This window comes from Lutra lutra, chromosome 17 (genome assembly GCF_902655055.1).
Source record: "Lutra lutra chromosome 17, mLutLut1.2, whole genome shotgun sequence".
Taxonomy (NCBI): domain Eukaryota; kingdom Metazoa; phylum Chordata; class Mammalia; order Carnivora; family Mustelidae; genus Lutra; species Lutra lutra.
The window spans coordinates 6,185,566-6,212,077 of record NC_062294.1 but is presented as its reverse complement, the minus strand read 5'-3'; the positions used below and the strand labels follow the sequence as shown (position 1 = coordinate 6,212,077).

At 45.5% G+C, this 26,512-nt stretch overlaps 1 protein-coding gene across 13 annotated transcripts; it reads right to left on the bottom strand.

Annotated features, from left to right (window-relative positions):
* Positions 1-3: 3 nt before the first annotated feature.
* SDR42E1 (short chain dehydrogenase/reductase family 42E, member 1) lies at positions 4-26,498 on the bottom strand. 13 transcript variants are annotated; one of them, XM_047710921.1, is made up of 6 exons: positions 7,257-7,683; positions 3,333-4,197; positions 2,168-2,339; positions 1,872-1,962; positions 1,350-1,434; positions 4-1,277 (listed from the first exon to the last, which is right to left on the bottom strand). In XM_047710921.1, the coding sequence occupies exons 3-6, from the start codon at positions 2,240-2,242 to the stop codon at positions 164-166; spliced, it is 1,365 nt and encodes a 454-aa protein (XP_047566877.1). In that variant the 5' UTR covers positions 2,243-2,339; positions 3,333-4,197; positions 7,257-7,683; the 3' UTR covers positions 4-163. The 13 variants fall into 13 exon arrangements, with proteins under 13 accessions (XP_047566877.1, XP_047566878.1, XP_047566876.1 ...); XM_047710922.1 differs by having other exon boundaries at positions 3,333-3,758; XM_047710920.1 differs by lacking the exons at positions 2,168-2,339; positions 3,333-4,197; positions 7,257-7,683 and adding exons at positions 21,417-21,533; positions 26,037-26,498 and having other exon boundaries at positions 1,350-1,431; positions 1,869-1,962.
* Between the last annotated feature and the right edge of the window lie 14 nt (positions 26,499-26,512).

Below are 26,512 nucleotides of genomic sequence, written 5' to 3'. Positions count from 1 at the left end.
AATCTATTCTGAAGTAGCAATCAGAAGAGCCAAACTTTCCTACCAGAAATCTATTTCTATCCATCTAGGTATCTATACAGATATATTTAGATCTATAGATATTTTAAACCTGTATTTCTTGAAAACCACCTCAGCAAGTGTGATCAGCTTACTTCTAGTTCCCTCACAGTGACAGAACCACAGAGGTAGGCAGCCACGTGAGAACTGCTAGAACCAAGAGTAAGACCATCAGCCCGTCCCAAAGAAGACATTCAGAGTCACGATTCCCAGGACTTCTGCCATGACCACGGGCTTTAAACCATTCTACTACTTCCTGGAGGTCAAATGGCTGAGCCTCATAACCGAGCTCCTTCTTGGCCTTCTCTAGGCTAAAGTAATGTGTGACGCCAGTTTTGTAAACTTCCGTGCGGGTGAGGAAGGGCTGGAAGTTGTAGAGTTGACCTAAGATGGTGTGAACCACTTCTGTCAGGAACGCAAAGCAGTAGATGAGGGTCAGCGGCAGGCGGACAGATGGGAACGTGTAGCCTAGGCCCTCAACCAAAGGCCGGAAGAACTCGAAGTTGTTCACGGGCCTGCCATCTGAAATGAAGTAGGGCTGCCCAGAGGCAATGTGGCCCTTGCCAGCTTTCAGAGCCTCTGAGGCCAGAATGTGAGCCTGTACCAAGTTATCCACATGGACAAATTCAACCAGGCTCCCAGGATCCCCATACACAAACTTGAACAGACCCCTCTCGATGTAGCTCACTATCCTGGGAAGGTGCCTCTGTTCTCCAGGCCCATAGATGCCAGCCGGCCGCAGAGCACAGGTTCGTAAGACACCATCACTTCTGACCAGGTTGGTACCATTGGCCTCCAGCACCTTCTTCTCTGCAATAGATTTGGTCCGAGAGTAGTGATCGGGATGGAGGTGAAGAGGTAGGTAAGGCAGAGACTCATCTCCATTTCTGATAACTTGACCTCCAAAGACGACATTGAAAGTGCTGGTGTAAACGAATCTTGGTACCCCTCTCCTCCTGCAGACCTGGAGGATGTTGTCTGTGCCCCCCACGTTGACTTCTTCAATCAGGCTCCGATTCAGCTGCTCCCGCCCGGACATGCCGTAAGAGGCAACATGGAACACACACGTGACGTCCACATCCTCGAAGGCTTTCTCCACAGCAGAGAGGTGGCGAATGTCTCCACGGACAAACTTGATTCCTTCGGGAATGGAATGAACGGGGCTGCTGATGTCAAACAGAATCACATGGAATCCTTTCTGGCTCAGAGCCCAGCCCAGGCTGCAATGAGAAGCAAGTCAGATGGAATTGCTGGTAAGCTATGCCTGAGGAAAAGCGCGTAAGATAATTTACCAACTGATGTATGGCTGATCCACGCCTTCTAGGCTTATCCTGAGTCCCTCACCTTCCATGTTCACGGGTGCAACCCTTACTTCGGTAAGTAAGTATGTGAAGATTCAAAACTGGGGAGCCACACATCTCCTCGAATTACACTGAGAAGCTTTATCTTCTGATACCGTGGCATCTACATGTCCCATATTTTTCCCTCTGTTTTAGAAACTACCACCCGTTCTTTGGCATATTTATGAAAGATAAAGCTGCAAAAGAATAACTATTATTGTCACATGCTTTTGATGACACCAGTTATCTCCCTAATTTGATACCTTTACAAAGAATTTTTCTTAAAGTAGAATACATCTATAGTTCTGAATTTTAGCACCCACGCAGTGGGCAACCTAGTTCATTTCTGGTTTAACACTATTCCAATATGTAGAAGCTGATACTATATTAATGTCAGCATTGAAAGCTCTATTTTTTTCCAGCAACTATCAGGGAAATAATTCCATGGGCATGTGTGATGGAGGCACTGACCGGAAACCAAAATAGCCACCTCCTCCGGTAATGAGGACAGTTTCCTTTGGGGATTTTTGGAAGTCCATGTGTGACAGTCAGAAGATCGCTGGACCTGTAAGAAAGAAGTATGCAACAGTGTTACTGACCCCCTCTGAGCCTACTGCTACAGCAAAAAAGGGGCACTGGTGGTAAGCTCAGAGGCTTACGAAGCCCCAGCAAATAAGCCCTATGCAATGGGCTCTCCATGACCCCATTTCTCCAATCACCTATTCTTCAAGCTCTAGTCTGGTGATGGGTTGTTCTACATTTCCACACACCATGATTGTGTCTCTCAAGAGCACGGGGTTGCAAAGAGCCTGACAAGTTCCTCCGGATGAGCGTGCTAAGGACATCCGATGGCCAGGAAAGCTAACCAGTCCATCATGCCGCAATCGGTTGGTGGGAAGGCCACTGAGGCCACCGAGGCCACTGACAGTGCATGTCAGTCAGGGACACTGTGGAGGCCAAGAAAAACATGGCTGTACCCACCCCAAGTCTAGCCCTGACATAAGTGCAGCCATCTTGATGTTCCAGATTATCACAAAATATTTCTTGGGTTCTGACCTACTCGGGTTAGCACTTTACACAGTCTCTCTCTCCTTTAATGATTGATTTTAACCCCTGGGTTCAGCTGCCTCTGCCTTTCGTAACTCCCCTACACATTCCTTAAATGATCAATGTTGACCCAGGTAGGTAGGGACAACTCTACGCCCCTACTCAGCAGGAAGAAGTTACAGAAGATGAGACCTTCCACCTTCAACAACCTTAAAGATTTAAGGGTCAAAATTGTTCAGGGGAAAATGTGGAGGCCGAGAAAATTAAGGCCATCCCACCTCAAATTTAGCTGATGTGGGAAACAGAGGGAGAAGAAAATCATTAAAATTCCTCACCTATTGACAAGCCCTTGAAACAGAGTGGCTCTCCCCTGGGGACTTAACTGCCCTCACCTTGAGATTTTGCTAAGGACAATCCTAGCCTGACTGACCCCCTACCCCGACAAGTCGGACCAGAATCCTGTAAGTCTACTTTAACAATTCCTTTAGGAAACTTTATCTCTAAACCTCCAAGATAGTGTCAAGAATCATTCCCAAGTATATGACCCACTGATACACATCTAAAGGGTCTCACAAGAAGATTTTTATTATTGGTAATGAATAACCTTTTCCTCAGACAACAGCTATCCCCTCAAGGTCCTGGAGACCTCGCTTCCAAAATTCCTTAGAGACTTACATCATCCAAACCCCCTTTGTCCTCACCCACCGCGGAGTCCACCCCTACTCTGCCTTTAAAAACTCTGAGTATAATCTGGCTCGGGGACCAAGTCCCTACTCCACAGTCGGGTATACTTGGGCCCAAGCTTAAGCTTGTCAAATAAACCCTCGTGTGATTGCATCGGTGCTTGGCTCCTTGGTGGTCTCTCTGATGTGAAAACTCGGGCATAACAGACACTTCACCCCTGACTTCTTCCCTTCAATATTTAGGTCTGCTTGAACGTCATCTGCTCAATCAGAGACGCTCGAGCTCCCCTCACCTTCAATATTGCTTTGTTTCTTCATGGTACATTTCGCAACCTAACATTATCTGTCGACTTTTTCTTTAACCACTGCTCTCCTTCCAACAGAGCATTAAGTTCCATGAGAACTAAGACCATCTACCTTTCCCACTGGCGATTCTGGACCACCACCTATCACGTGGCAGACACTCAACCAGTATCCGGTCAAATTAAGGACGATGTGGACCACTGTGAAATACACCCAGCTCAGTAAGACAATGGGTTCAAGTGACGCAGAGCCCCGCGGTGTCTAAGACTCATCATCAGGTTTGTCAACAAACACTGCTATTTTCATTTAACTTATCTTCTAACAGATTCTGGGTCATGGGATGAAAACAACACAGAGTTAAATGAGACAGATTTCCTGCTCTCTGGAAGTTAGGATGGAGAGAGGGCCTTTTGCAAATATCTAAACTATGAGGCCAAAAGGAGAAAATAAGATTATTTATACAACAGTGTAAACAAGGTGTAAACCATGTACTGTGGGAGCACCTGGGTGGGTGTTGGGAGAAATCTGGAGGGTGTCTGAGAGAAGACTTCACTGAGGGGTCAATCAGGACAGCAGGAAGATCTTGGTGGGCTGAGACCACCAGGCAGGTTACCATATGCTGAGGGAGCATCATTAAGGAACGGAACAACAACAGGCAGGCCATATGGTGGGTCCGTGGCTGGTATGCAAACTGAAGCCAAAGCAGGGTGCTGGTGATTAAGGTGGGAAAGATGGCCTGGGGCCAGCTTTCAGACACCTTTGAGTTTCTGGATGGGTGGGGAGTGGGGGAGTGTAGATTCTATTCTGTGAACAGTTGAAAGCCTTTGTATGTTTACTGAACAGGCCTGTTCCTTTTGGTCCTTGCTAAAGGTCAAGCTTTCCCTGGAGGGAGGGAGAGTCCGGAAACCGAAGAATCTCAGGTAAAGGTGATGGGACTGGGCTAGAGGCTCATCTGTGAGAAAGAAATGCCAGGGAGCGGAGCTGACAACAGGACAGGAGCTGGCGAGGGACTTATAGCCCAGGGGACAGAGTCCAGGTATAGTCTGAAGAGTGTGCAGTCATTCACTGAAACAGCACACACAGGTTTTTCTAAATGTTCCATTTGGCTAACAGATGTTCTACTTTGATTAACAGGATACCAGATAACAAAGTTTAAGATATTCTTAATATCGCCACAAGAATTCCATGAGAAGGGATTCAGAATATGGACCAGGCCTCAGAGTTCATTTAAGAAAACTGAGACAGGTTAAAGCCTCTGCCTTCGTATCAGGTCATGGTCTCAGAGTCCTGGGATGGAGCCCCGCATCTGGCTCTCTGCTCTGCAGGGAGCCTACTCCCCCCCCTCTCTGCCTGCCTCTCTGCCTACTTGTGATCTCTGTCTGTCAAATAAATAAATAAAATCTTAAAAAAAAAAACTGCAACAGAAATTCTTAATACTCTAATTATTCTTTGTTTTTAAAATTGCACATTCCAGTGCAGTCACAGGACCACAATGTGGTCATTGTGCACATGTGCACATTAGTCATGCTGGGAATGTATCAGTTCAAATTATTAACGTGTCAGAGTACCTGCCAGGCCTACTCACGTTACTCCTCATTACCCTGAACTCATTCCATAATGATCTGAAGCAAGAACTTGGATATTGACCTGATTAGGATGGTCAGGCAAGAAAGGTGGCCATGAGTAAGGAAAAAGTAATGATTTAGCAAGACAAACAGCAAGGAAAAGCAGCCTATCCACCAGGTGGGCAAAACCCAGCTCCTCCCTTCCTGGCTCCCTATATCAATAAGCACAGAAAAAAATGCAATAGACACGTTTCTCAGAAAACTGCAAGATACTCCCCAGAACACTAAGCTGGAAGGGAGAAGAGCAGACAGTTTTTCTTCAACCAGCTGCCTGATCTTTACACACTTTATGGCTTCTCTTTTATTAATTAGTTACCATCTGATTCCTGCTGGGGCTGGGCACTCACACCACTGTTGATAGTCGCAATTGCTTTAAGGCTCTTTCAAAACCCAGCTTCGTAACTAACTGTATTCCTCTGGGTGGAGGGTAGAAGGTCACATCTGACCTGAGCACTCGTTCTAGTGGATATGGGTTAAAGTTAAGTACATGATCGAGGAAAAGGAATCTTAATTACAAACAGGGAAAAATGAAATTTAAATCCGCCTGACCTCTTGATAATACTAAGATAAAAGTGAGGGTAATAAAGTTGATATCACACAGGGAAGTTATGAGAAAACTCATAAAAATGACTATGGGTACTTTAGATTTACAAAGACTTAATTAAATGCTAAAGATCAATAATAAGAACCTTAGATTACCCACACAACTCCTTTATCCCTGGAGTTCGAGTTGATAAGGCTACTAACCCTCTGGTATTATAATGCAATATACAAATCTACGTGCCCCTGGAGCCCAGAGCAGAAAGGAGAATGGAAGACCGCCTTCATAAAAATAAAATTTTACTGTGTTTGCTTCAAGGTTGATTAAAAACAGCTCCAAGTGGTTTAACTCTGTGGTGGTATGTTTTAAATTACTATCCAAGTATTACCTAGAGGCAAAACGGAACTGTGTTCTTCCGATATTGAGATCAGGAAAATACACTGAGGCCAGACGGTTTAGAAATAGTGCTGTTCAAATTCCATGCGGGATCCGAAAATTATTTGTGCTTAATATCAAGCAGTCAAAACAATAAAGATGAAGTTAGGAAAGATAAGGGCAGTAATCCTGACACAGGTAAAAGAGATGTGAGGTGTACAACCTAAAAGGCCAGACACATTTGGGAAGAAAATTAGCTGAGGGCATAGCGCTATGTGGAAAGTCCATATACTCCAGGGGGACAGCATCGTGGTGACCCAAGGCTGGGGGCTGGGTGAAATGACATGTTGGTCAAGTGTACACGTTTCCCAGTAAGGACAGAATGAGTTCTGGGGCCCCAATACATAGCAGTATACCAGACTACAGCCCACAATACCCTACTACATACTTGAAAGTTGCCAAGACTAGAACCTTAGAGCTCAGCGCACACACGCGTGCACACACACACACAACACTAATTATGTGAGGTGCCTGAGATGTTGACAAACCTTACTGTGATCATCATTTCACAGTATAACAAACCATCACATTGCACACCTTAAAACTACAGAGTTATGGGGCGCCTGGGTGGCTCAGCGAGTTAAAGCCCCTGCCTTTGGCTCAGGTTATGATCTCAGGGTCCTGGGATCAAGCCCCACATTGGGCTCTCTGCTCAGCGGGGAGCCTGCTTCCCCCCCACCCCCTTCCTGCCTCTCTGCCTACTTGTGATCTCCATCTGTCAAATAAATAAATAAAATCTTTAAACAAACAAAAAAACTACAAGTTAGGTCAATTATCTCCATTAACTGGAAGAAAAAAAAATCTTAAACTCCCCACCCAGAACTGGTTCTCAGTGGCTGAGCTAGACCCAGGGCTTGAAGCCAGATGGGCAGCACTCCCCAGCCTAGGTTTTTCGTTTGTTTGTTTTTTGATATTTACTTGTTTCAGAGAGAGAGAGAGAGAGATGGCGCTGGGGCAGAGGGGAGGAGAGGAAGGAGGAGAAACTCAAGTAGACTGCACTGAGTTCAGAGCCCACGCAGGGCTCAGTCTCACGAGCCCCAGATCAGAGCGCTGAGACCGAGAGTCCAAACGCACTGCGCCACCCACGTGCGCCCCCGAACCCCCAAGGTTGGGCTCTTACTGAGGCGAGGGGCCGCCCCCGGGGCTGGGGCAATGCGGCGATTACCTGCCACCTTCACAGCGTCCGTCACACCCGGTACCTCTGCTGCTACCACTCACCAGTTACGTTTTGCTCAAATTTCCCTCTTTACAAGACAAACATTCAGTTTAAGCGCGAACCTCACATTCCCACCTGGGATGGGAAACCAGAACCGCCGGCCCTAAGGGGAGGTGGGATTTCCAGGAACCGTGGGAGGAGAACGAACGAGCACGTCCAGCCAGACGGGCCTGCGGGAAACTCGGGACCGGGGCTGCTCTTGTTAAAAACAAAAACAAAAACAAAAACAAGGAAAAACAAAACAACAGAACCCAGCGGCCGGTCCGAGTCCCGCGCGGCGTTCTCGGAAGCCGCGGCGCCCTGCTAATCCGACCGAGAGCTGGAAGGGGGCGGGGGTCTTCCCGCCATCTCGAGGGGCGCCCTCCGCAGCGCCTGTGCCCCCCGGGCCGGCCACCGCGCGCAGCCGCTCTCGGCGCCCCCCCCGCCCACGACCCCGGCCCCGGCCCCGGCCCCGGCCCGCTCACAGGGGCGGACGCCGGCAGCACCTGCGCACGGCGACCGGCCACGAGCCCAGGCCTCGCGAGCCCGCCTCCGCCACCCCTGCGCCCGGCCCGCGGCGGGGCCACTTCCGGGCCTCTCTAGGAAGGCGGGAGGCCTCGGCATCTCTACGATGTGCAGGTTTCACGTCGGTGCTCCCCGGCGCTGGACCCCCGGGGTTGCTCCCGGAATGTCCCCTGCGTGCCCCGCCCGACTGTTGCAGCTTCAGGGGCCACATCTACGCTTACTGCCACCTCCAATTTCAGCTTTTAGACGTCTGCCTCCGTCTTTGTGTACCCACAGTGCTGAGCACAGTGCCTGGTTAATGCAGGGAAGCGTGAGGAGGGTGTCTCAGCTCCGTCAGCAGGGCTTGGATGGCTGATGGGTGGAAGGATGACGATGAGGCTCCCCAAGACTCCTGAATATTCACTCTGCATGTGTCTTTTTAACCCTCCATCTCAGAGTTTCCACATTTATGTGTGTCCATATGTTTGCCGGGTGTCCCTGATTTTCCCTCTTTTTTCCAGTTCCAGTAGGTGTGAAGGGGTGGCAGTGGGACACCAGGTGCGTCTTCTGCACGCCAGAATCCTGTAAGGCTGTGCTTTTAAAGGATGCTCCACACCGAGGTGGCTGAGGAGTGGGCTTTCTCTCCATCCCTGTCATTTCCTTGGGCACAGCTCCTCAAATGTCTCCTTATCATATGAGTCCTGAAGAGTGAGTAGGAGGTGGCCCAAGAAGAGAAGAAAGGAACATTTTGGTGGAAGACGTAACAGGGTAAAAGCGTAGAGTCCGGATGGAGTGTGCTACGTCTGAGGAATGGACAGGTGCTGGCTAGGTCTGTGCTGTGATACGGTTCTTCATGCTACTCAGATACTGGGGCTTCCTTAGGACTCTCCTGTGGTTTCAGGAAACTGTGGCATCTGAAAAATTCTGTCCTGATACACTTTGTGGGCTTCCTTGTGCCCCTCAAGATTGTTTCTCCAGGAGGCCACACTTTCAGGCTTGGCGGTTTTCAAACAGTATGTGTTGTGATCAGCTAGGACATGTCATGACTAATGTCTTACCTGGAGTACAGTAGTGAGCGTGAAGCAAAGAATAACTTCCCTTTCTAGTCTTTAGACTTAGAGGAAGTACAGCAAGGAGGTAAGAAACAGATCTTGCAGTCAGAGTGGTAGGGATTTGAACGTCAGCTCTGCACGGAGGGGTCCTGAACTGACGAGATGAGGTGAGGTCTGTGTCCCCCGCAGACACCTCCTGGGCAATGTTAGCTGCTCTTGGTTACAGATCGCCCTCAAGACAACATGTGCAAAATCTGTGCAGGAACGTTCATGTCTGCATTATTCACAATAGCTTCAGAAGAGAAACAGTCCAAATGTCTATCAACGGGTGAATGGATAGATAAAACATGATAAAACCCGTACAAACAGAATATTATCCAGCTGTAAAAAGCAACCAAGTACAGACCTTCCTTGACATACAATGGGGTTATGTCCCGAGAAAGCCATCGTAGGTTGAAAATATCATACATCAAAAATGCAGGGCGCCTGGGTGGCTCAGTGGGTTAAGCCGCTGCCTTCGGCTCAGGTCATGATCTCAGGGTCCTGGGATCGAGTCCTGCATCGGGCTCTCTGCTCAGCAAGAAGCCTGCTTCCCTCTCTCTCTCTCTGTCTGCCTCTCCGTCTACTTGTGATCTCTCTCTCTGTCAAATAAATAAATAAAAAATCTTAAAAAAAATAAAAAAAAATGCATTTACCACACCTAACCTATTGAATATCATCGCTTAGCCTAGCTCGCCTTAAATGCGCTCAGAATCCTTCCACTAAACAATAGTTGGGCAAAATCATCTAACGCAAACCCTGTTTGATAATAGAGCGTTGAGTATCCTGTGTCATTTATCAAATACTGTATTGAACATGAAAAACAGAATGGTTTTAAGTGGCTCCCTTGTTTATCCTTGGGATCCTGTGGTGGACGGAGACCTTTGGCTCGCTGTAGCCCAGCATCATGAGAAAGGGTCATCCTAAATATTGCTGACCTGGGGAAAAGATCCACATTCCAAATTCCAGATTCGAAGCGCAGTTTCTACAGAAGGCACATTGCTTCCTCACCATGGTAAAGTTGAAAAATCACAAGTCGAACCATCCTAAGTCCTAGGTCAGGGGCCGTCTGTACTGATACATGTTACAACATGGATGAACCTAGGAAAACCGAGCTCGTGTTCCTATCGGCCAGTTTCAGAAGCCAGTCACAAGACCACACATTTCATGATTCCATCTATATGAAATGGCCAGAGTAGGCAAATCCATAGAGACAGAAAGCAGATTGGTGGTTGCCAGCAGCTTGGACGTTTAGGATGCCACAGGAATGAGTGCTAATGGGAATAGGGTTTCTCTCTACAGTGATGCAATATGATGATTGTACAGCTCTGTGAACATTAACATCCACTGGTTTGTAAATCATGCTTTCCAGGGGTGGATTTTATGATATGTGAATCATAGAGCCCAATAAAGCTGTTATTTTCTAAAGATTATACCATGAGCCTGGGTGGCTCAGTTGGTTAAGTGCCTGCCTTCGGCTCAGGTCATGATCTCAGAGTCCTGGGATCGAGTCCCTCATTGGGCTCCCTGCTTGGGGGGAGGGGCTGCTTCTCTCCTCCTCCTCTCACAAATATATAAATAAAAGCTTAAAAAAAATAAGACTACACCTACAATAATGTCCGTTTTGTTGCAATTGCAATTTCATTCGAGTAGGAGAGAACGGGATGGCCAGTCATCCTGGTCATGCCCACAGAAGCATGTCGTAGATGACCAGATCAATACAGGGAAGAGATGAGGGGGCCCTGCCTTAGAGAAATAAGCATCCTTCTCCTTTCCACCATCCCGATATGACAGCTTTGCCCATGGGACTCTCCTCCCCCCTTCCTCTTTCTCAGGGCAAGGAGAAAAGACTATAAACCAACCAGCAAAAGTGGGGTTTGAATAATAAATGGCTTCCAATTAGCTGCATTGAAAACCGAGAGTCGACTTGTATCAATTTTCATGATCGAATTACTTCATTTTGTCTCTCTTCTAACTGGTAGGGTAATTTTATGCCAGGATTATTTTAGTCACTCTAATTATGCAGGCATCAATATTTAGTGGGTGTCTACCTAACCCACAGCAGACCCAAAGGGGCTCCTCCCTCAGAGAGCACGGCAGGTCAATGTCATATGAATAGGGATGCACAGTACAGAAAGGAAGTTCCTTTGATCTCGCCCTCTTCGCTTGTAAGGAACATTCAGGTGCTGTTTCTTGAGAGAGCAATGTGTATCTTATTCAGCAGCATCAACAAAACTAAAGGCAGTCCTCTAAGTGCGACGAGTTCATTCGGTGACACTGAATGCAATCCCTGCACAGATGTTTCATTAGGCATTCAGTTATGCAAGACAAATTAAAATTCACCATTTGTTTAGATTTTCCTTTTTGCAAGGAACCTTTCCTCACCAGTTGCCTAGTATTTGAATTTCGGTCACAAACAGTATCACTCTTCCCCTCTTCCTTTGGAACCCCTTCTCCTTTGACTAACACTGTCCTATTTATACCAGTCTCTGTCTCCTCTTCCTCCTTCCCCTCCCTCCTCACCCCCTCCTCTCCGTCTTCTTTCTTTGCCTCCTTTGAACTTTCTTCCTAGCTCTTAACTAGTTAAAACCCAAGAGTCAACCTCCAGTTTTCTTTCCTTCTCCATCTACATCCTTTGCCTGAAAGAACTCTTTAGTTATCTTGGTTTCAACTCTTAACCTTGCACAAGGGACCCCCAGATGTACATGATCTTGCCCCTGGGAGGTATTTATGGGGACGTCCACCTATCTGAACCTCATGTCCACAGGAGTACTGCTTGTCTCCAGCAACACCTGACATTGGCTGTGTTATCGTGACACCCCCTTCTCTTCCTTCATTCCTGTATCCATTTACCTTTGTCTTGGCAAGTGTCTCAGACTCATTCTCTCTTTCCATTCCTTCTGCTTCCTTTCTGTTTTCCTGATGGCTTCCTGATAAGAGTAGTACCCGAGAGTGTTGGAGAGTTAATCTTGGCCATCTTCAGAGTGTATCTCTTAGAGACAATCCATCCTGAGACCAGGCCACAGAGCTCCCTACTCACTGCCTTCTTCTCCTCCCATGGTCTAAAAATGCCACGCCCTAGAGTCCTGTGGAGTGAGTCGAAGCTGAGCGAGAGCCCCGGGTCAGAGAGGAGGACACAAAATGGGGCAATGCTAGGGCACCTCATGGACCACAGGACTTGGGAATGTGGAAGGAGAGAGAAAGCGGGGAGAGGCTCCTGCCTCTCTGTGGGGTGGCTCTGTGGAGTGGCCACCGTTCTTCCACTTGGAGGCATCTTGTTTAACGAGGTGTCCTCAGAGTTGGGTCAATCAAAACAGTTAATTTCAATACAAATGTTGAACTGAGAATGTCATATTTTTGCTAAAATACTTTAATCTTATCAAGTGTCTTAAATGTATTTTATAGCAACTTTATAACCGATTTACCTCGTTCAACTTAGGAAAGGAATTCATCGTATAACTGGCAAAACCGTTCCACCTTGCCAAGTCCATCAGCCAAATCAAAGTATGTGAGTTCTTTCCGAGTTATATGCCCCTAGTGATATTTCATGATCAGCTGTTAGGAAAAAAAAACAATTTCATATTTCATTCCTTAAAAGACTTTATTTATTTATTTGAGGGAAAGAGAACGAGTGCTCGAGCATGGGGGAGGGACAGAGGAGCCAGCCATGAAGAAAATAGAAGATAACATTGTGGACATCAAGGCTAACCTGCACCAGATCAATCAGGCTGTGGAGAAGCTCTAGGACTCTGATGTGGCCAAGGTCAACACCCTGACCAGGCCCGATGGAGAGAAGAAGGCATGTTATGTTCAACTGTCTCTTGACGATGATGTTTTGGATGTTGCCAACCAAATTGGGATCATCTAAACTGAGTCCAGCTGGCTGAATCGAAACATAAACTTTTTCACCATAAAAAATAAAAAGTTTTTTTAATAAAAAAGATCCCAAACCCCCCTTTCCCCCCAAATAATGTCACAATCACGGGTTCATGGAGTTAGGACATGGACGTCTCTTTTTGGAGCCACTATTCACCCTACTACACTGATGTACATGATTCTTCCATCCCTCCCTCTCTGTCAGGTCCAACTCTCAGGTCATTAAAATTAGGAGGAACTTTGCTACCATTGACTTAGTGCTATACATTCTGCTTTGCCAACAGAAAAGAGAAGTGGAGTTTCACACTGAGCTCAGAATGGTAGAGCGAAGCAGTGACTGACAAGAGGCAGAAGGAACTATGAGAGGGTAGGTCCCTAGGATCTCGAAGAAATCTAGGCAAGGCTCTTGAAGGACTCTACACAAGGTTCTGATGACCCAGGCCACAGGACGGGGCATGCAAGCCAGTCTTATCTGAAACCTGAGGAGGAGCTTCCTGCTGATACCTGTCTTACAAGGACATAAAATGTGATCATACTATATATCCTGCTTTGTAACCTGCTCTCCTTGATCAAAAAATATTGCAAACGTTTTCTCAAGTCATTAAATATTCTTCAATAACATGATTTTTAATGGCCGTATAGCAGTCCGTCAGATAAAAGTACCATAATTGATATAACAAATCCTTTACGGTTAGCCATTTAGGACGCTTCTCTATTCCACACATGATAAATAACACCGACGTGAACAACTTCCTTTATAAATCATAGTGCACATCTTTGATTATTTTTGAATGGACTCATCTTAAATAACCATGAACAATTTTGCGATAGCAATTTCTGCTCATTGTTTTCTTTATGAACTCCAACTTTCCCTTCAGGCAAAAGGAAAAAAATGGAGAAGAAGTTCCTGGAACATCTGGCTTATGGTGTAATTTCCTTTTGGTATTCAGCTGTGCTCCCAAATTTTGAAATGTTGTCTTTCTAACAGACATCCTAGATCTAATCTCCCTTCTGGAGATGCAGATGCAAATGTGTTTCCTTCTGTGAACCTTCAGCCTGGGAGCCACAATGACAGGAGAGAAGCCTCGCCAAACTGTGCGTTGTTTGCCTTCAGCCTCTCCTCCATTTACAAGTCCCAAGGAAAAGGGACAGAAACAGAGAAAGGAGTTCTTGTTGAAACCAAAAAGATTATTGTGATAATGGGTGCCATTGAAAACTCTGACATGCCAAGCCTTTTACATAGATTATCTTTATAACCAACAGGAGGTACGAATTATTATCCCACTATTGGTGACAGATTGTGGCTTGGAGCAGAGAGTGCGGTTCATACAGCCAAGTAAATAGCAGAGCTGGATTTCTACCCAGAACTTCGCTAACTCAAAGCTACCATTCTGTGAGTGGGGCTCCCATGTTTTTGAATTCTGAACACTGGTAAGATTTCAGACCAAAACCTGGAGAGACATGTAGGCTTGTCAGATTTTAATTTTCAGAACAGAACATCAGAACAGAAACAAAAACTAAACTGGTATCCTATCACCACGATTTCATTCACCAAAATATGTTTTAATGGCAAAAAGAGAGGAATGCTGTCGTCTCTGAGAATAATCCTTGAAATTGAATAAATGCAGTATTTTGAAGACTCAGCAGACGTGCTTACTGATGACCATGATCTGACCATGAGTCGGTGCACAGAGGTTACTATCTCTAGAGCACATTTAAGAATTGCTTCTGGGAGGCACCCGGTGGCTCAGTGGGTTAAAGCCTCTGCCTTCGGCTCAGGTCATGACCCCAGGGTCCTGGGATCGAGCCCCACATTGGGCTCTCTGCTCAGGGGGAGACTGCTTCTCCACACCGCCCCCAACTCTCTCTGCCTGCCTCTCTGCCTACTTGTGATCTCTGTCTGTCAAATAAATAAATAAAATTAGAAAAAAAAAAAAAAAAGAAGAAAGAATTACTTCCGGAAGTTGTATTACCACCGATACCCCGGCTTGGCTGACCCGTGTGGAAGGAGATACATGGCCTTCCTTCTGCAGCAGGAAGAAGCTGGCAAACCACTCAGCCTAGTGTGAGTGGGTCACTCATGCCATTGTCTCCCTCGTTTCAGAGTAGAGTTTTCATACTCTGGCCCTTCCCAAGAGGGAGGAAAGGAAGTGAAGACAGGGAATGGAGACTAACTTCAAGGCATTTAAGGGAGAACAAGAAAGGAGAGAGATTTGGAGGCACGGGCGGAAATATTTTCCTACATGTTGTATTTGTGGAAAATAGAGCTGTGTAGGTGGAGAACCCTTGTCTATAAATTATGAGGATAAGTCAAAATACAGCTCAGGGATCCTTTTAAACTGGCTCTTTACTAATGTTATTGTTTTTGTTTTTGTTTGGTTTGGTTGTACTTTTAAAAATATTTGTTTGGGGGTGCCTGGGTGGCTCAGTGGGTTAAGCCGCTGCTTTCGGCTCAGGTCATGATCTCAAGGTCCTGGGATCGAGTCCCGCATCGGGCTCTTTGCTCAGCAGAGAGCCTGCTTCCCTCTCTCCCTCTCCGCCTGCCTCTTTGTCTACTTGTGATCTCTCTCTGTCAAATAAATAAATAAAATCTTAAAAAAATATATTTGTTTTTTTGTTTATTTTTTTTAAAGATTTATTTATTTATTTATTTGACAGACAGAGATCACAAGCAGGCAGAGAAGCAGACAGACAGAGAGGAGGAAGCAGGCTCCCCGCCGAGCAGAGAGCCCGATGCGGGGCTCGATCCCAGCACCCCGGGATCATGACCGAGCCGAAGGCAGAGGCCTCAACCCACTGAGCCACCCAGGCGCCCCTTTTTGTTTATTTTTATGTTCAATTAGCCAACATATAGCACATCATTAGTTTTTGAACACCCGGTGCTCATCATCTCACCTGCCCTCCTTAAAACCCATCACCCAGTTACCCCATCCCTCCACCCCCAGTCCCTAATGTTATTGTTTTGATACACAATCTCAAAGTAGAACTCAGGGATCTTTCAGGCTAGCTCTTTGCTAATGTTATTGCTTTGCTACACAATGTATGGGAGGCAAGGACAATGGGTTAATAAGCTTAAGTCAATGAGTTTGATTTTTCCATTCTTGATGCTGTTTTGTTCTTTGCTGTAGTTAGTACTGAGACGAGAAAGAAATAAGCCCAAGGACCAGAGCCCAGATAAAAAAAAGATCAGGATTGAGCATGTCACTTCCTGTTCACAAAATCTAGATCTTATTCCCTAAATCTCACCAGTGTGAAGTTCTACTGTTTTCTTAAGAGCAGGGCCCTATGGCTTTCTCACTTTGGTTCCCAACTGGCCATCCATTGGCTGCTGTTAGTGACCAAAATTTACCATCTGGGGGTGCTCTCTGAAAAAAATGAGGACAAACATAGAAAATTTCTCACAAAGTTAAATTTTTTTCAGTATGAGACCACACTTCATTCTGAGACTTGGCCCATTTTTTTTCTTTTTTTGGTGTTAAAATACCTTTTCTTCTGTAGACTATTGACACTTGGTTTTTAATGCATTCTCACTTGACAAAGTTAAATAGTGGAGACTCCATGTGTATCTCCCTCCTTTTAAAAAGACTGCACTGGTTATGAAGTACAAAAGTTGGAAAGTACTGATCTAAGCAATTTTATTACTTAGTTACTGTCCCAGGAAGTTATCAGCCAGAACCACATCAAAGATTTGTAAGACGGTTACACAGTGTAGAAACTAAAAAAAATAAAAATAAAAAAATTTTTAAAAAAGGAAAACATTTCTAAACTTAAAGGTAGGACGACTTTCTCTATAGTGCTAAAATCCAGATTTGGATTTTATCAACAAACACCTTTAATGTCATGAGTATATTCATAGATTAATTACTCTGAGAAGTGCTTCTGAGGTCTGAGGCTCTAAGCTTCTAATTTTTGTCTTTTTCAAAAAGAGAAAGATAATATCTTCTGAAAACCATGAAGCAGGGACGCCTGGGTGGCTCAGTGGGTTAAGCCTCTGCCTTCGGCTCAGGTCATGATCTCAGGGTCCTGGGATCCAGCCCCGCATCGGGCTCTCTGCTCAGCGAAGAGCCTGCTTCCCTCCCCCCGATCCCTGCCTGCCTCTCTGCCTACTTGTGATCTCTCTCTGTCAAATAAATAAGTAAAATCTTTTAAAAATAAAAATTAAAAAAAAAAGAAAGAAAGAAAACCATAGAGCAGAGGGGAATCTGATTCTTTTCATGGACCTTAGAAAAAGAGTGGCTTGGGTGATCTTAGAAGAGGAACAGACTGTTACTAGGACCTAACATGGCTGACCAATAATTAAATTAGAATGATTAGAATGACTCTACCAATTAGTAAATGAGTAAACACACAGATTTTGGATTTCAGCAAGGGATTTGACAAAGTCACTTTTGATATTACTGGCAATGTAAAGAAATGTCAGATGGCTAATATCAATCTGAAAGACTTCCAAAGGTATGTCCTTCATGGCTATATCGTAATTGTATATTTACTGGTCTGTGTCCCTAATTAGAATTTAGACTTCTCTGTGAGGTCAGGAACCAAGTCATTTTACTCATTGTTGTGTTCTCAGTGCCTAGAACAGCACCTGGCACACAGTAGGAACTCTGTAAATACGTAGTGAATGAATAGAAATCTTATAAAATATCTTGCTTCAACACTTAATAAGGCTATGGCACATTCGCTTAGACTTTCCCATGATGTGTCACTAGGAGGAAGGGATAGTGGACCCAATCTTAATAACATGAAATTTAACAGGGTTTTGTTTTGATACGAATAAAAAATCTTATAAAGACAGGGAGATCTGAGCCTTACCAGAGGGTATAAAAAAGACTTAGGAACTTTGCTTGTGGTAGTGGCAAAGAAGATAATTAGGATGAACTCTCTGGCTGAGAGCTTGTCCAAGAGAGCCAGATAAAATATAAAACATATCTCCTCAAAGACATGAAAATGGTGAAAGAAAACAACTGCCAACTTGAAATTCTATGCCCTCGAAGTGAAACTATCCTTTGAAAATGATAATGAAGACATTTTCAGAAACAAAACAAAACAAAACAAAACAAAACAAAACAAAACCAGATTTTATCACTAACACCCACACTAAAGAAATACTAAAGGAAGGGGCCACTGGGTGGGCCACTTAGTTAAGCATCTGACCCTTGATTTTGGCTCAGGTCATGATCTCAGGGTTGTGAGATCAAGCCCCACATCGTGTTCCAAGCTCAGTGATGAGTCTGCTAAAGTTTCTTGCTCCTGCCGCCCCACCCTGTGCTCTCTCTCCCTCTCAAATAAATAAATAACTCTTAAGAAAAATGATCTCAAGGGAAAACATGGAGATAATGGGAAGGAACGAGAAGCCACAAAAGGGTCACTACTTTGTTGGAAAATATAAATGAATGTTGACTGTATAAAACAAACATCATAATATCCTGGGGGATTTGACATATGTAGATAACAAAAATTTATGAGGACTATAGCATACAACTCAGGACGGTGGGGAGTGGTGTGTGAACGTTCAAAGGTCCTGGCATGACCTACCAAGGGAGCAAAAATACCAAGTCACGGCGGACTTTGGTAATTCATTTAAGTAACTGTTAAAAGAATCACAAAGAGTGCGTGCTTGTCAAGGTAATGAGGGGGGAGGGTGGAAGAATAACAAAGAATAATTAATTAAAAGGAAGTCAAGAAAGTAGAAGAAAAGTAGAAGTAAAACGAAGTAGAAGAAAAGTAAGTAAAAAAAAGTAGAAGAAAAATGAAGAATAGAAAAGACTAATAGCAGGGAACCCCAAAAATGGTAGATTTAAAGTAAACATACCCATACTTGGTGAAACGTAAATGCGTGAAGTTGTTTGCTTTCAAGACAAAATCAAAGACTGTTACACTGGAAAAGAAAACAAGTACCCTAGTGTCTGGTGCTTCGAAGAGATGTGTCTGAAATGTAAGAATACAGCATAATTAAAGCTAGAGGGATGGAAAAGACCTAACTGTTTCCCATGGATCCCTGGAACCAAACAGTCTTTCTGAGCACATGTGAACCTTTACAGAAGTCAACTACACGACGGGCCTCAGAGCAAGGCTCAAGATATTTCAAAGGACTGAAATCACACATAACATGCTTTCAATTTGAGTAAAGTTAGAAAGTGCAGTAAGATATCACTAAAATTTCCCATGTGAAATTATAATGTGCATTTTAAAAACATTTTATGTATTTATTTCAGAGAGAGAGAAAGAGCAAGAGCAAGAGAGAGAGAGAGAGAGCACACAAGCATGAGTAGGGAGAGGGAAGAGGCAGAAGCAGACCACCCACGGAGTAGGGAGCCCAACTCAGGGCTTGATCCCAGGACCCTGGGATCATGACCTGAGCTGAAGGCAGACACTTAACCAACTGAGCCACCCAGGCATCCCTGAAATTATAAAATACATTTCTAAATAACCCATGTAACGAAGAACAAATCCTAGTAGAAATTATAAAACATTTTTCATTGAACAGTAATGAAAACAGTACATGCCAAACATGGGGAATGCAGCTCAGACATACTCAAAAATATTGTACAACCTTAAAATGCATGTAGTTAAAAAAAAAAGGGGGGGTGTTAAAAAAATCATCCGTCTAAAGAAGTTAGAAAAAACTTGATAAAGCACTTCACAAAGAGAATACCACATGGTCAATTGACGTATGAAAAGGTATTCAAAATTAGTAGTCATCAGAGAAAAGAACTCAATTAGATCCAACTGCAGACCTATCTGAATAGTTCAAATTAAGAAGTCTGACAATACCAAACTTGAGGAAGGATGTGGAGCCCATGGAACTCTCATAGTCTACTTGTTAATGGTACAATCGTTTTGGGGGGAAAAAATGGCACTGAAGCTGGATTCATGCACATACCATGGATTCCATAGTTCTACTCCACTGAATGTACCCAAGGGCAATGGCTACACATATGCATCAAGAGATGTTTATAAGAATATTTATAGCTGGGGCGCCTGGGTGGCTCAGTGGGTTAAGCCTCTGCCTTCAGCTCAGGTCATGATCTCAGGGTCCTGGGATTGAGCCCCGAGTTGGGCTCTCTGCTCAGCAGGGAGCCTACTTCCCCCTCTTTCTCTGCCGGCCTCTCTGCCTACTTGTGATCTCTCTCTCTGTCAAATAAATAAATAAAATCTTAAAAAAAAAAAAAAAAGGTTACTTAGGGCGCCTGGATGGCTCAGTGGGTTAAAGCATCTGCCTTCGGCTCCGGTCATGATCTCAGGGTCCTGGGATCGAGTCCCGCATTGGGCTCTCTGCTTGGCGGGGAGCCTGCTTCCTCTTCTCTCTCTCTGCCTGCCTCTCTGCCTACTTGTGATCTCTCTCTGTCAAATAAATAATCTTTAAAAAAACAAAAGGTTACTTAAACATATTTTTATTGCTATATTTATTTTTAGTATAAAAATAAATTTACTATCATATTCATAGAGGTACAAGTCTAGAACAATAAATTACATTTTATAAAATTATTCATATTTATCATACTTCTATATTATTATATATTTAAATAAACTTTCAACTTTGGAATAGCTTTAGGGTTACACAAAAATTTGAAGACAGGATGGAGTTCACGGATACCGACCCACACTTTCCTGTTCTCACAGCTTCCATTATTCTGGGGCATTTGTCACAACTAATGAACCAATATGGATACATTCTCATGAACTCAAGTTCATACTTTATTCGGAGCTCCTTAGTATTTACCTGATGTCCTTGTTCTCCTGCAGGGTCCCATCCAAGATCTCACGTGACACTGACTGCTCAGGGCTCCTTAGCTTCCCCTTGTCTGTGACTATTTCTCAGAAGTTCCTTGTTTTGGATAAACTTGGCACTGCTGATCAGGCCTTTTGTAGAATGTTCTGCAATGATAAAGGGGCCATTTTCATCACATGACTTATCACTGTTGATGCTGATCTTGATCACCTGGTTGAGGTTGTGGTTGTCACGTTTCTCCAGTGTCCAATTACTCTGTTTCCCTGTCTCCACACTGTGCTCCTCAGAAGGAAACCACCTGTGCAGCCAAGCTCGTGAAGTGTGAGTTCTGTGTCACCTCCTTGAATGGGGGATAGCTACATAAGTTTTTTTGGCACTTTTCCATGTGAGACATTTGTCTCTTTTCCTCCATTTATTTATTTATTCATTCATTCCATCATTAATTTATAGCCATAGGGACCCTTGGATATTTACTGACATTTATATTTTGGACAATTTCTCCCCATGTATTTACAAAAAAAATTTTTTTTTTTTTTTTTTTTTTGTCAGAGAGAGAGGGAGAGAGAGCAAGCACAGGCAGACAGAATGGCAGGCAGAGGCAGAGAGAGAAGCAGGCTCCCCGCCAAGCAAGGAGCCCGATGTGGGACTCGATCCCAGGACGCTGGGATCATGACCTGAGCCAAAGGCAGCTGCTTAACCAACTGAGCCACCCAGGCGTCCCAAAAAAAAAATTTTAATGACAAGAAAATTCCTACAAAAACTGAAATTTTATTTGATCGCAAACACAGTGTCAACTAAACAAGTCAGTTGTCAAAAAATCAAATGAGGCTTTGGACATGTAAGTAAGAATGTTGCATCATGGCCAGGGGAGGTGATAATCTTGCTCTATTCTGTACCATTTGCCAAAAAAAAAAAAAAAAAAAAAAAAAAGGCCAGGCTACTAAGGATCCTGAAAACCTTATACAGTACATAAAATATGAAACCTACTTGAAATGAATGATAATTGTCGAGTTTAGACATCTTCACCCCGCACACATCGATGAAAGAACAAAGACTTGATCCAGCCCCAATTTCCAGTTGTCTTCTGGCTTTTTTCCTCTCCCACTGTATGAAATAGAAAATGAGATATAGAATATTTACACAATCACAAATCAACATTCAAGACATTACTTATCACCCAAAAGTATGAAAATCACAACAAATCTTGTGTTATCAGCAAGACTGCCCTGATCTCTGTGAGATGATCTGTTATTACCTGTCCCAGGCAGACCACACCTTGAAGTTTGGGTTACCATGACATCAACACGGGGTCTATCCCTGCTTGGTGAATCACATGATCACCATGCTACACTCTTCAGTTACTGCAACAGCATGATTTTTTTTTTTAAAGATTTATTTATTTATTTATTTTTTGGTCAGAGAGAGAGAGAGAGATCACAAGTAGATGGAGAGGCAGGCAGAGAGAGAGAGAGAGAGAGGGAAGCAGACTCCCCGCTGAGCAGAGAGCCCGATGCGGAACTCGATCCCAGGACCCTGAGATCATGACCTGAGCTGAATGCAGCGGCTTAACCCACTGAGCCACCCAGGCGCCCAACAGCATGATTTTTTAAGTGTTCAAACTCTGTTTTGTTTTCTTTTTAAGATTTTATCTATCTACTTGAGAGAGAGAAAACACAGAAGGAGAAACAGACTCCCCGGTGAGCCCAGAGCCGGATGTCAGGTTCCATGCCAGGACCTTGAGAGCAGATATTTAATTTGCAGAGCCATCCACGTGCCCCAAGGGATTGAACTCTCAGTCATGTGGCTGCTTCAGGCACTTGGCACGTGAAAATCCACGTTATGACGTCTACAAGGGGCAATTAAGACAATTGAGGACTGTCAACCTGGAGAAAGAAGGAAGCGATCTTCAAATATCTGAAAGAAATAAGGACTAGATGTGGTCTAGAGGAGAACTTCCTAATGGTGTCCTCAACTGGAAAGTCAGACTCCAGGGGCTTTGCTGTGCCTGTGACAAGATAACCACTTGGTGGAGATGTTACAGAGATGTTACAGTACCTTCCCATTAGAAGTAGGCCCCGGGTTCTAAGAATGGTTCATTCCAGGATTCTCAGAAATGTTGTTTGTTTTGGCACAGGTTGGGAAATCCTCTCTTATGGGTAAAGATATCTTGTCTTCAGAGGTACCCTCTGGAAGGCACATCTGCCAGCAGAAGGAAGCAGCACATTGACCCATTGTTATCATTAGTGATAATAACTTGGTCTAATTGGCTCCTTTCCCCAGGAAAGCGAAGAAGCAGCTTGCAAAAAATGGGACACTTCCATACATGGATGGCCTCAAGGATAACCCTAAAACAAAATGATGGGGACAAAAAGGAGGTACAAATTAGCTCAGCCAGATAGAGGAGGTCCTCATTCAGAGGCAGAGCAGCCCTCAGATAGACTAGGACCCTAACGTCCTCATTTGGGAGTCAGAAGGGGTTGGGCATGTTCTCACTGGAGAATTCTACAACTCTATCTGTACTCCCAGTTGGTATAAAGCCTTCCTTTCCCCACCACCCACCCCACTGGTCACTGCTCCCGTGACAGCTTCTCCCCAAGATCAGGAACTGCGTTCATGGTATTCACTGCTGAATTCCCTCATGGCTGGTGCAGAATCTGCCACCTAGAAGGCATTCTGGAAAGATTTGCTCTTTCCTTTACTCATTCAAAACTATTAATTATGTACATCAATGTGACAGGCACCAGGCTAGACATTTGGTGCACAGTGAATAAAAAACAAAACACAGATATGGTTCTCGCCCTCTTGAAGTTCATGGTCAAGTAGGAGAGACAGAACAGTCTTTTTTTTTTTTTTTTTAAAGATTTTATTTACTTATTTGAGAGCAAGTGCAGGCAAGAGAGCACAAGCAGGGGAAGTGGCAGGCAGAGGGAGAAGCAGGCTCCCTGCCAAGCAAGGAGGCTGACGTGGGACTTGATCCCAGGACCCTGGGATCATGGCTTGAGCCAAAGGCAGATGCTCAATGAACTGAGCCACCCAAGAGTCCTGAGACAGAACAGCCTTAAAGAGAAACCATGTTCAGAGTTATGAATGGAGCTAACTGCAGGGAAGGGTGAATATGGTGGTGATGGAAGAGATTCGGGTTGGGTGGTGAGAAGTGATGTGGAAACAGGTGTCTCGAGGGTGGCAAGCGGAAGACCTATGTGACGCACTGAATGGAGAAATGAATGTGTGAGGATGGGACAAGCACGAACCTCTCCCCTGGCCCGGGAGAAAAGAGCTAAGAGGCAGCATGTGCTCCCAACAGTCCTCCCATCAGGACCAGGCCCATGGGCAGGTGAGTGAGTGAGTCGGTTGAGTGTCTCTGTTGGCTCAGGTCATGATCTGAGGGTTGTGAGATCGAGCCCCATGTTGGGGTCAGTTCTCAGCGCAGAGTCTGCTTGGGATTCTCTCCCTCTGCCTCTGCTCCTCCCCCCCGCTGGGGTCCTCTCTCACTCTCTCAAATAAGTACATAAACCTAAAAAAAAGTAAAAAGTAAAAATTAAAAAACCCAAGGGGGCTGGGTTCCCTTTCTTCAGAAGAGGAAATGGAGCTTCAGGAAGGGCCAGTAAGTGGCAGAGTCAGGATTCGAACTCAGTTGCACAGGGCTTTACAGCTCACTACCCTAATATTGTGCACCCCCTGCCCTGGCAGAGGGCATGGAGTATCCTTACCTAGACATCCCTGTCATGGCAGCTTTTGCCCTCTCCTCGGGAGCCCCAGGACCAAGCAGTGGGGAAGCCCAGTGGGCTGCCACCGGGGGCAGATTTGCTTAATTTTTGGTGGCTGTGCCCACAGGAGGAAACCCTCAAGGGTGTTTGGCTCCAGCCCTAGTGTGGGAGCCACTGAGGAAATGCCAAGGCCCCCAGCGAAGAGCCGGAACTAGTTCTGCACCCTCCCCTAGAAAGCTATCCTATACCAGAGCTCCTGGGTGGTGAGGCCACGAGGCCCCGGAGAGGTCCCTGCTCCCGGGATGGGTGTGCACACAGCCCACAGGAGGGAATGGGGTGTGTGGAAGGAGGGAGATCTCGGGGAATTCCAAATCCTCACCCCGATGCTTCCTGGCCTGGAGCCAGCAACATCTCCCCACCTCAGGTGTCCCTGTGGCTGGGAAGGCAGATGGGAGGTGCCATTGCCCTGCACAAGACCACTGGAAGACCTTTGTCATCACCCCACACAGTTCCGAGGACAGTGAGGTCCACGAGTCGTGGCCTCCCACCTGGTCTCCCTTGGGCATTGGGCTCCCTGCTCAGTGGGGGCTCTGCCTGGGGATTCTCTTGTTCTCCCTCTGCCCCTCCCCCTGCTCCCTTTATAAATCAATCAATCAATCAGTCGGTCCTTCCAGTATGCCAGGCAGCAGGAGCTAAGTGCTCTCCCTGGGTATTTTTTATTCTTTTACAGCTGAATGGGGGTCTAGGGAGGTAGACCCTCCTGACCGCCTAGTTTAGTAAGTGCCGGGGCTCAGGCTGGATCTGAATCCAGGTAATCTGACCTCCAAGTGAGATCTTCTCTCTCCAGATAGGCCAACCCCCAGCCTTTATCAGAGTCCTGGTGCCTCCCAGTCAGGTGCCTAGCACCTGTAAGATATCCCCTAAGCCCAGCGGCAGGGGCGGGGGTGCCCTCTGGGGCTGTTGGTGCTGTCCCTGGTGGTCAGTACTTTCCTAAGGAATGGACCCTCTCCCAGCCGAGGTTTTCCTCTCTGTAAGCAAGCACAGGGCTCCACCTCTGAATTGGTTCACGAGGTTCCAACAAGGCAACAGGGAAGCTAGTTCCTAACATTCTGACTGTGTTTTATTTTTTTGCCTAAAGCAGGCAGTAGGGTGGCTCAGAGCCACGGAAACAAGGCTGCTTGACTCCACTGCTGTGGGATCTTGAGCAAGTCTCTGTTTTGTTTTGTTTTTTAAAGATGTTATTTATTTATTTGAGAGAGAGAGAGCGTGAGAGCACAAGCAGGGAAGGGCAGGAGGGAGAAAGAGACTCCCTGACGAGCAGGGAGCCCTATGTGAGGCTCAGTCCCAAGACCCCAGGATCATGATCGGAGCCGAAAGCAGACACCCAACCGACTGAGCCCCCCAGGCGCCCCTTGAGCAAGTCTGTTGACCTCTCTGTGCCTCAGTGTCCTCCCTTGTAAAATCACTACAAAGATAGAACCACCCTCACAAAGATACCGTATTCAAAGTGACTGGGGATATTGACTGCTGAGTCCCCATGGCCGGAGGAAAGCATGGCAGAGAAAATGATTTGAAAAAAGAGAATGGGGCGCCTGGGTGGCTCAGTGGGTTAAGCCGCTGCCTTCGGCTCAGGTCATGATCTCAGGGTCCTGGGATCGAGTCCCGCATCGGGTTCTCTGCTCAGCAGGGAGCCTGCTTCCCTCTCTCTCTCTGCCTGCTTCTCTGTCTACTTGTGATCTCTCTCTCTGTCAAATAAATAAATAAAAAATCTTAAAAAAAAAAAAAGAAAAAAGAGAATGAATGAATAAGTAGCAGAACGTGGCTCCTGGCACAAGTAAGTACCAGTGGATATTGACCATTATAATTGTATTCTAGTTGTTCTTATCTCTGCCTGGCATACCTCCTTTCTGGCAAGACCAGCGCGCTTGTCCTCTGCCAAGAATCTCTTCCCCTGTATTGTATCTTCGCTCTCCATCCAGCACTTCAACCCGACGCATGTGGGAGATAGCGTGCAGACACAGACAGAGCCAGAGTGCTCTTCCCCTTCCAGATCTTCCAGACCTCACCGGTTGCCTGCATTTACGTGGGGGGCACACACACACACACACACGCACGCACCCCGATCCCCGTGCCCCACCCCCCCCAGACCCCACTCCCAGTCCGAAAAAGAACTTGACAGTAACACCTGGGCTCCTAAAGCAGAAGACGTTTCCTGTGAGCTAAAGGTTTTTTAATGACTGTTTGGATTGAATTCTGTCAATTATTACCCAACTAGTTATCTCTCCAGGGGTCATGAAAAAATAACCTGTGTGCTTTGCCGTGGGTGAGTCTGTGTGTGTGTCATGAGTGCAGGTGGCGTTGGGGGAGCTGTCGAAT

Bases quoted from the DNA above. Each gene is read 5' to 3' on its own strand.
- SDR42E1 (XM_047710920.1), bottom strand. From the start codon at position 26,111: ATGGAGAGCGAAGATACAATACAGGGGAAGAGATTCTTGGCAGAGGAC. The intron at 1,432-1,868 runs GTCAGTGCCTCC...ACTTACTTACCG, and splicing joins GGTGGCTATTTTGGTTTCCG to AAGTAAGGGTTGCACCCGTG. The intron at 1,278-1,349 runs GTAAATTATCTT...TTCTCATTGCAG, and splicing joins GATCAGCCATACATCAGTTG to CCTGGGCTGGGCTCTGAGCC.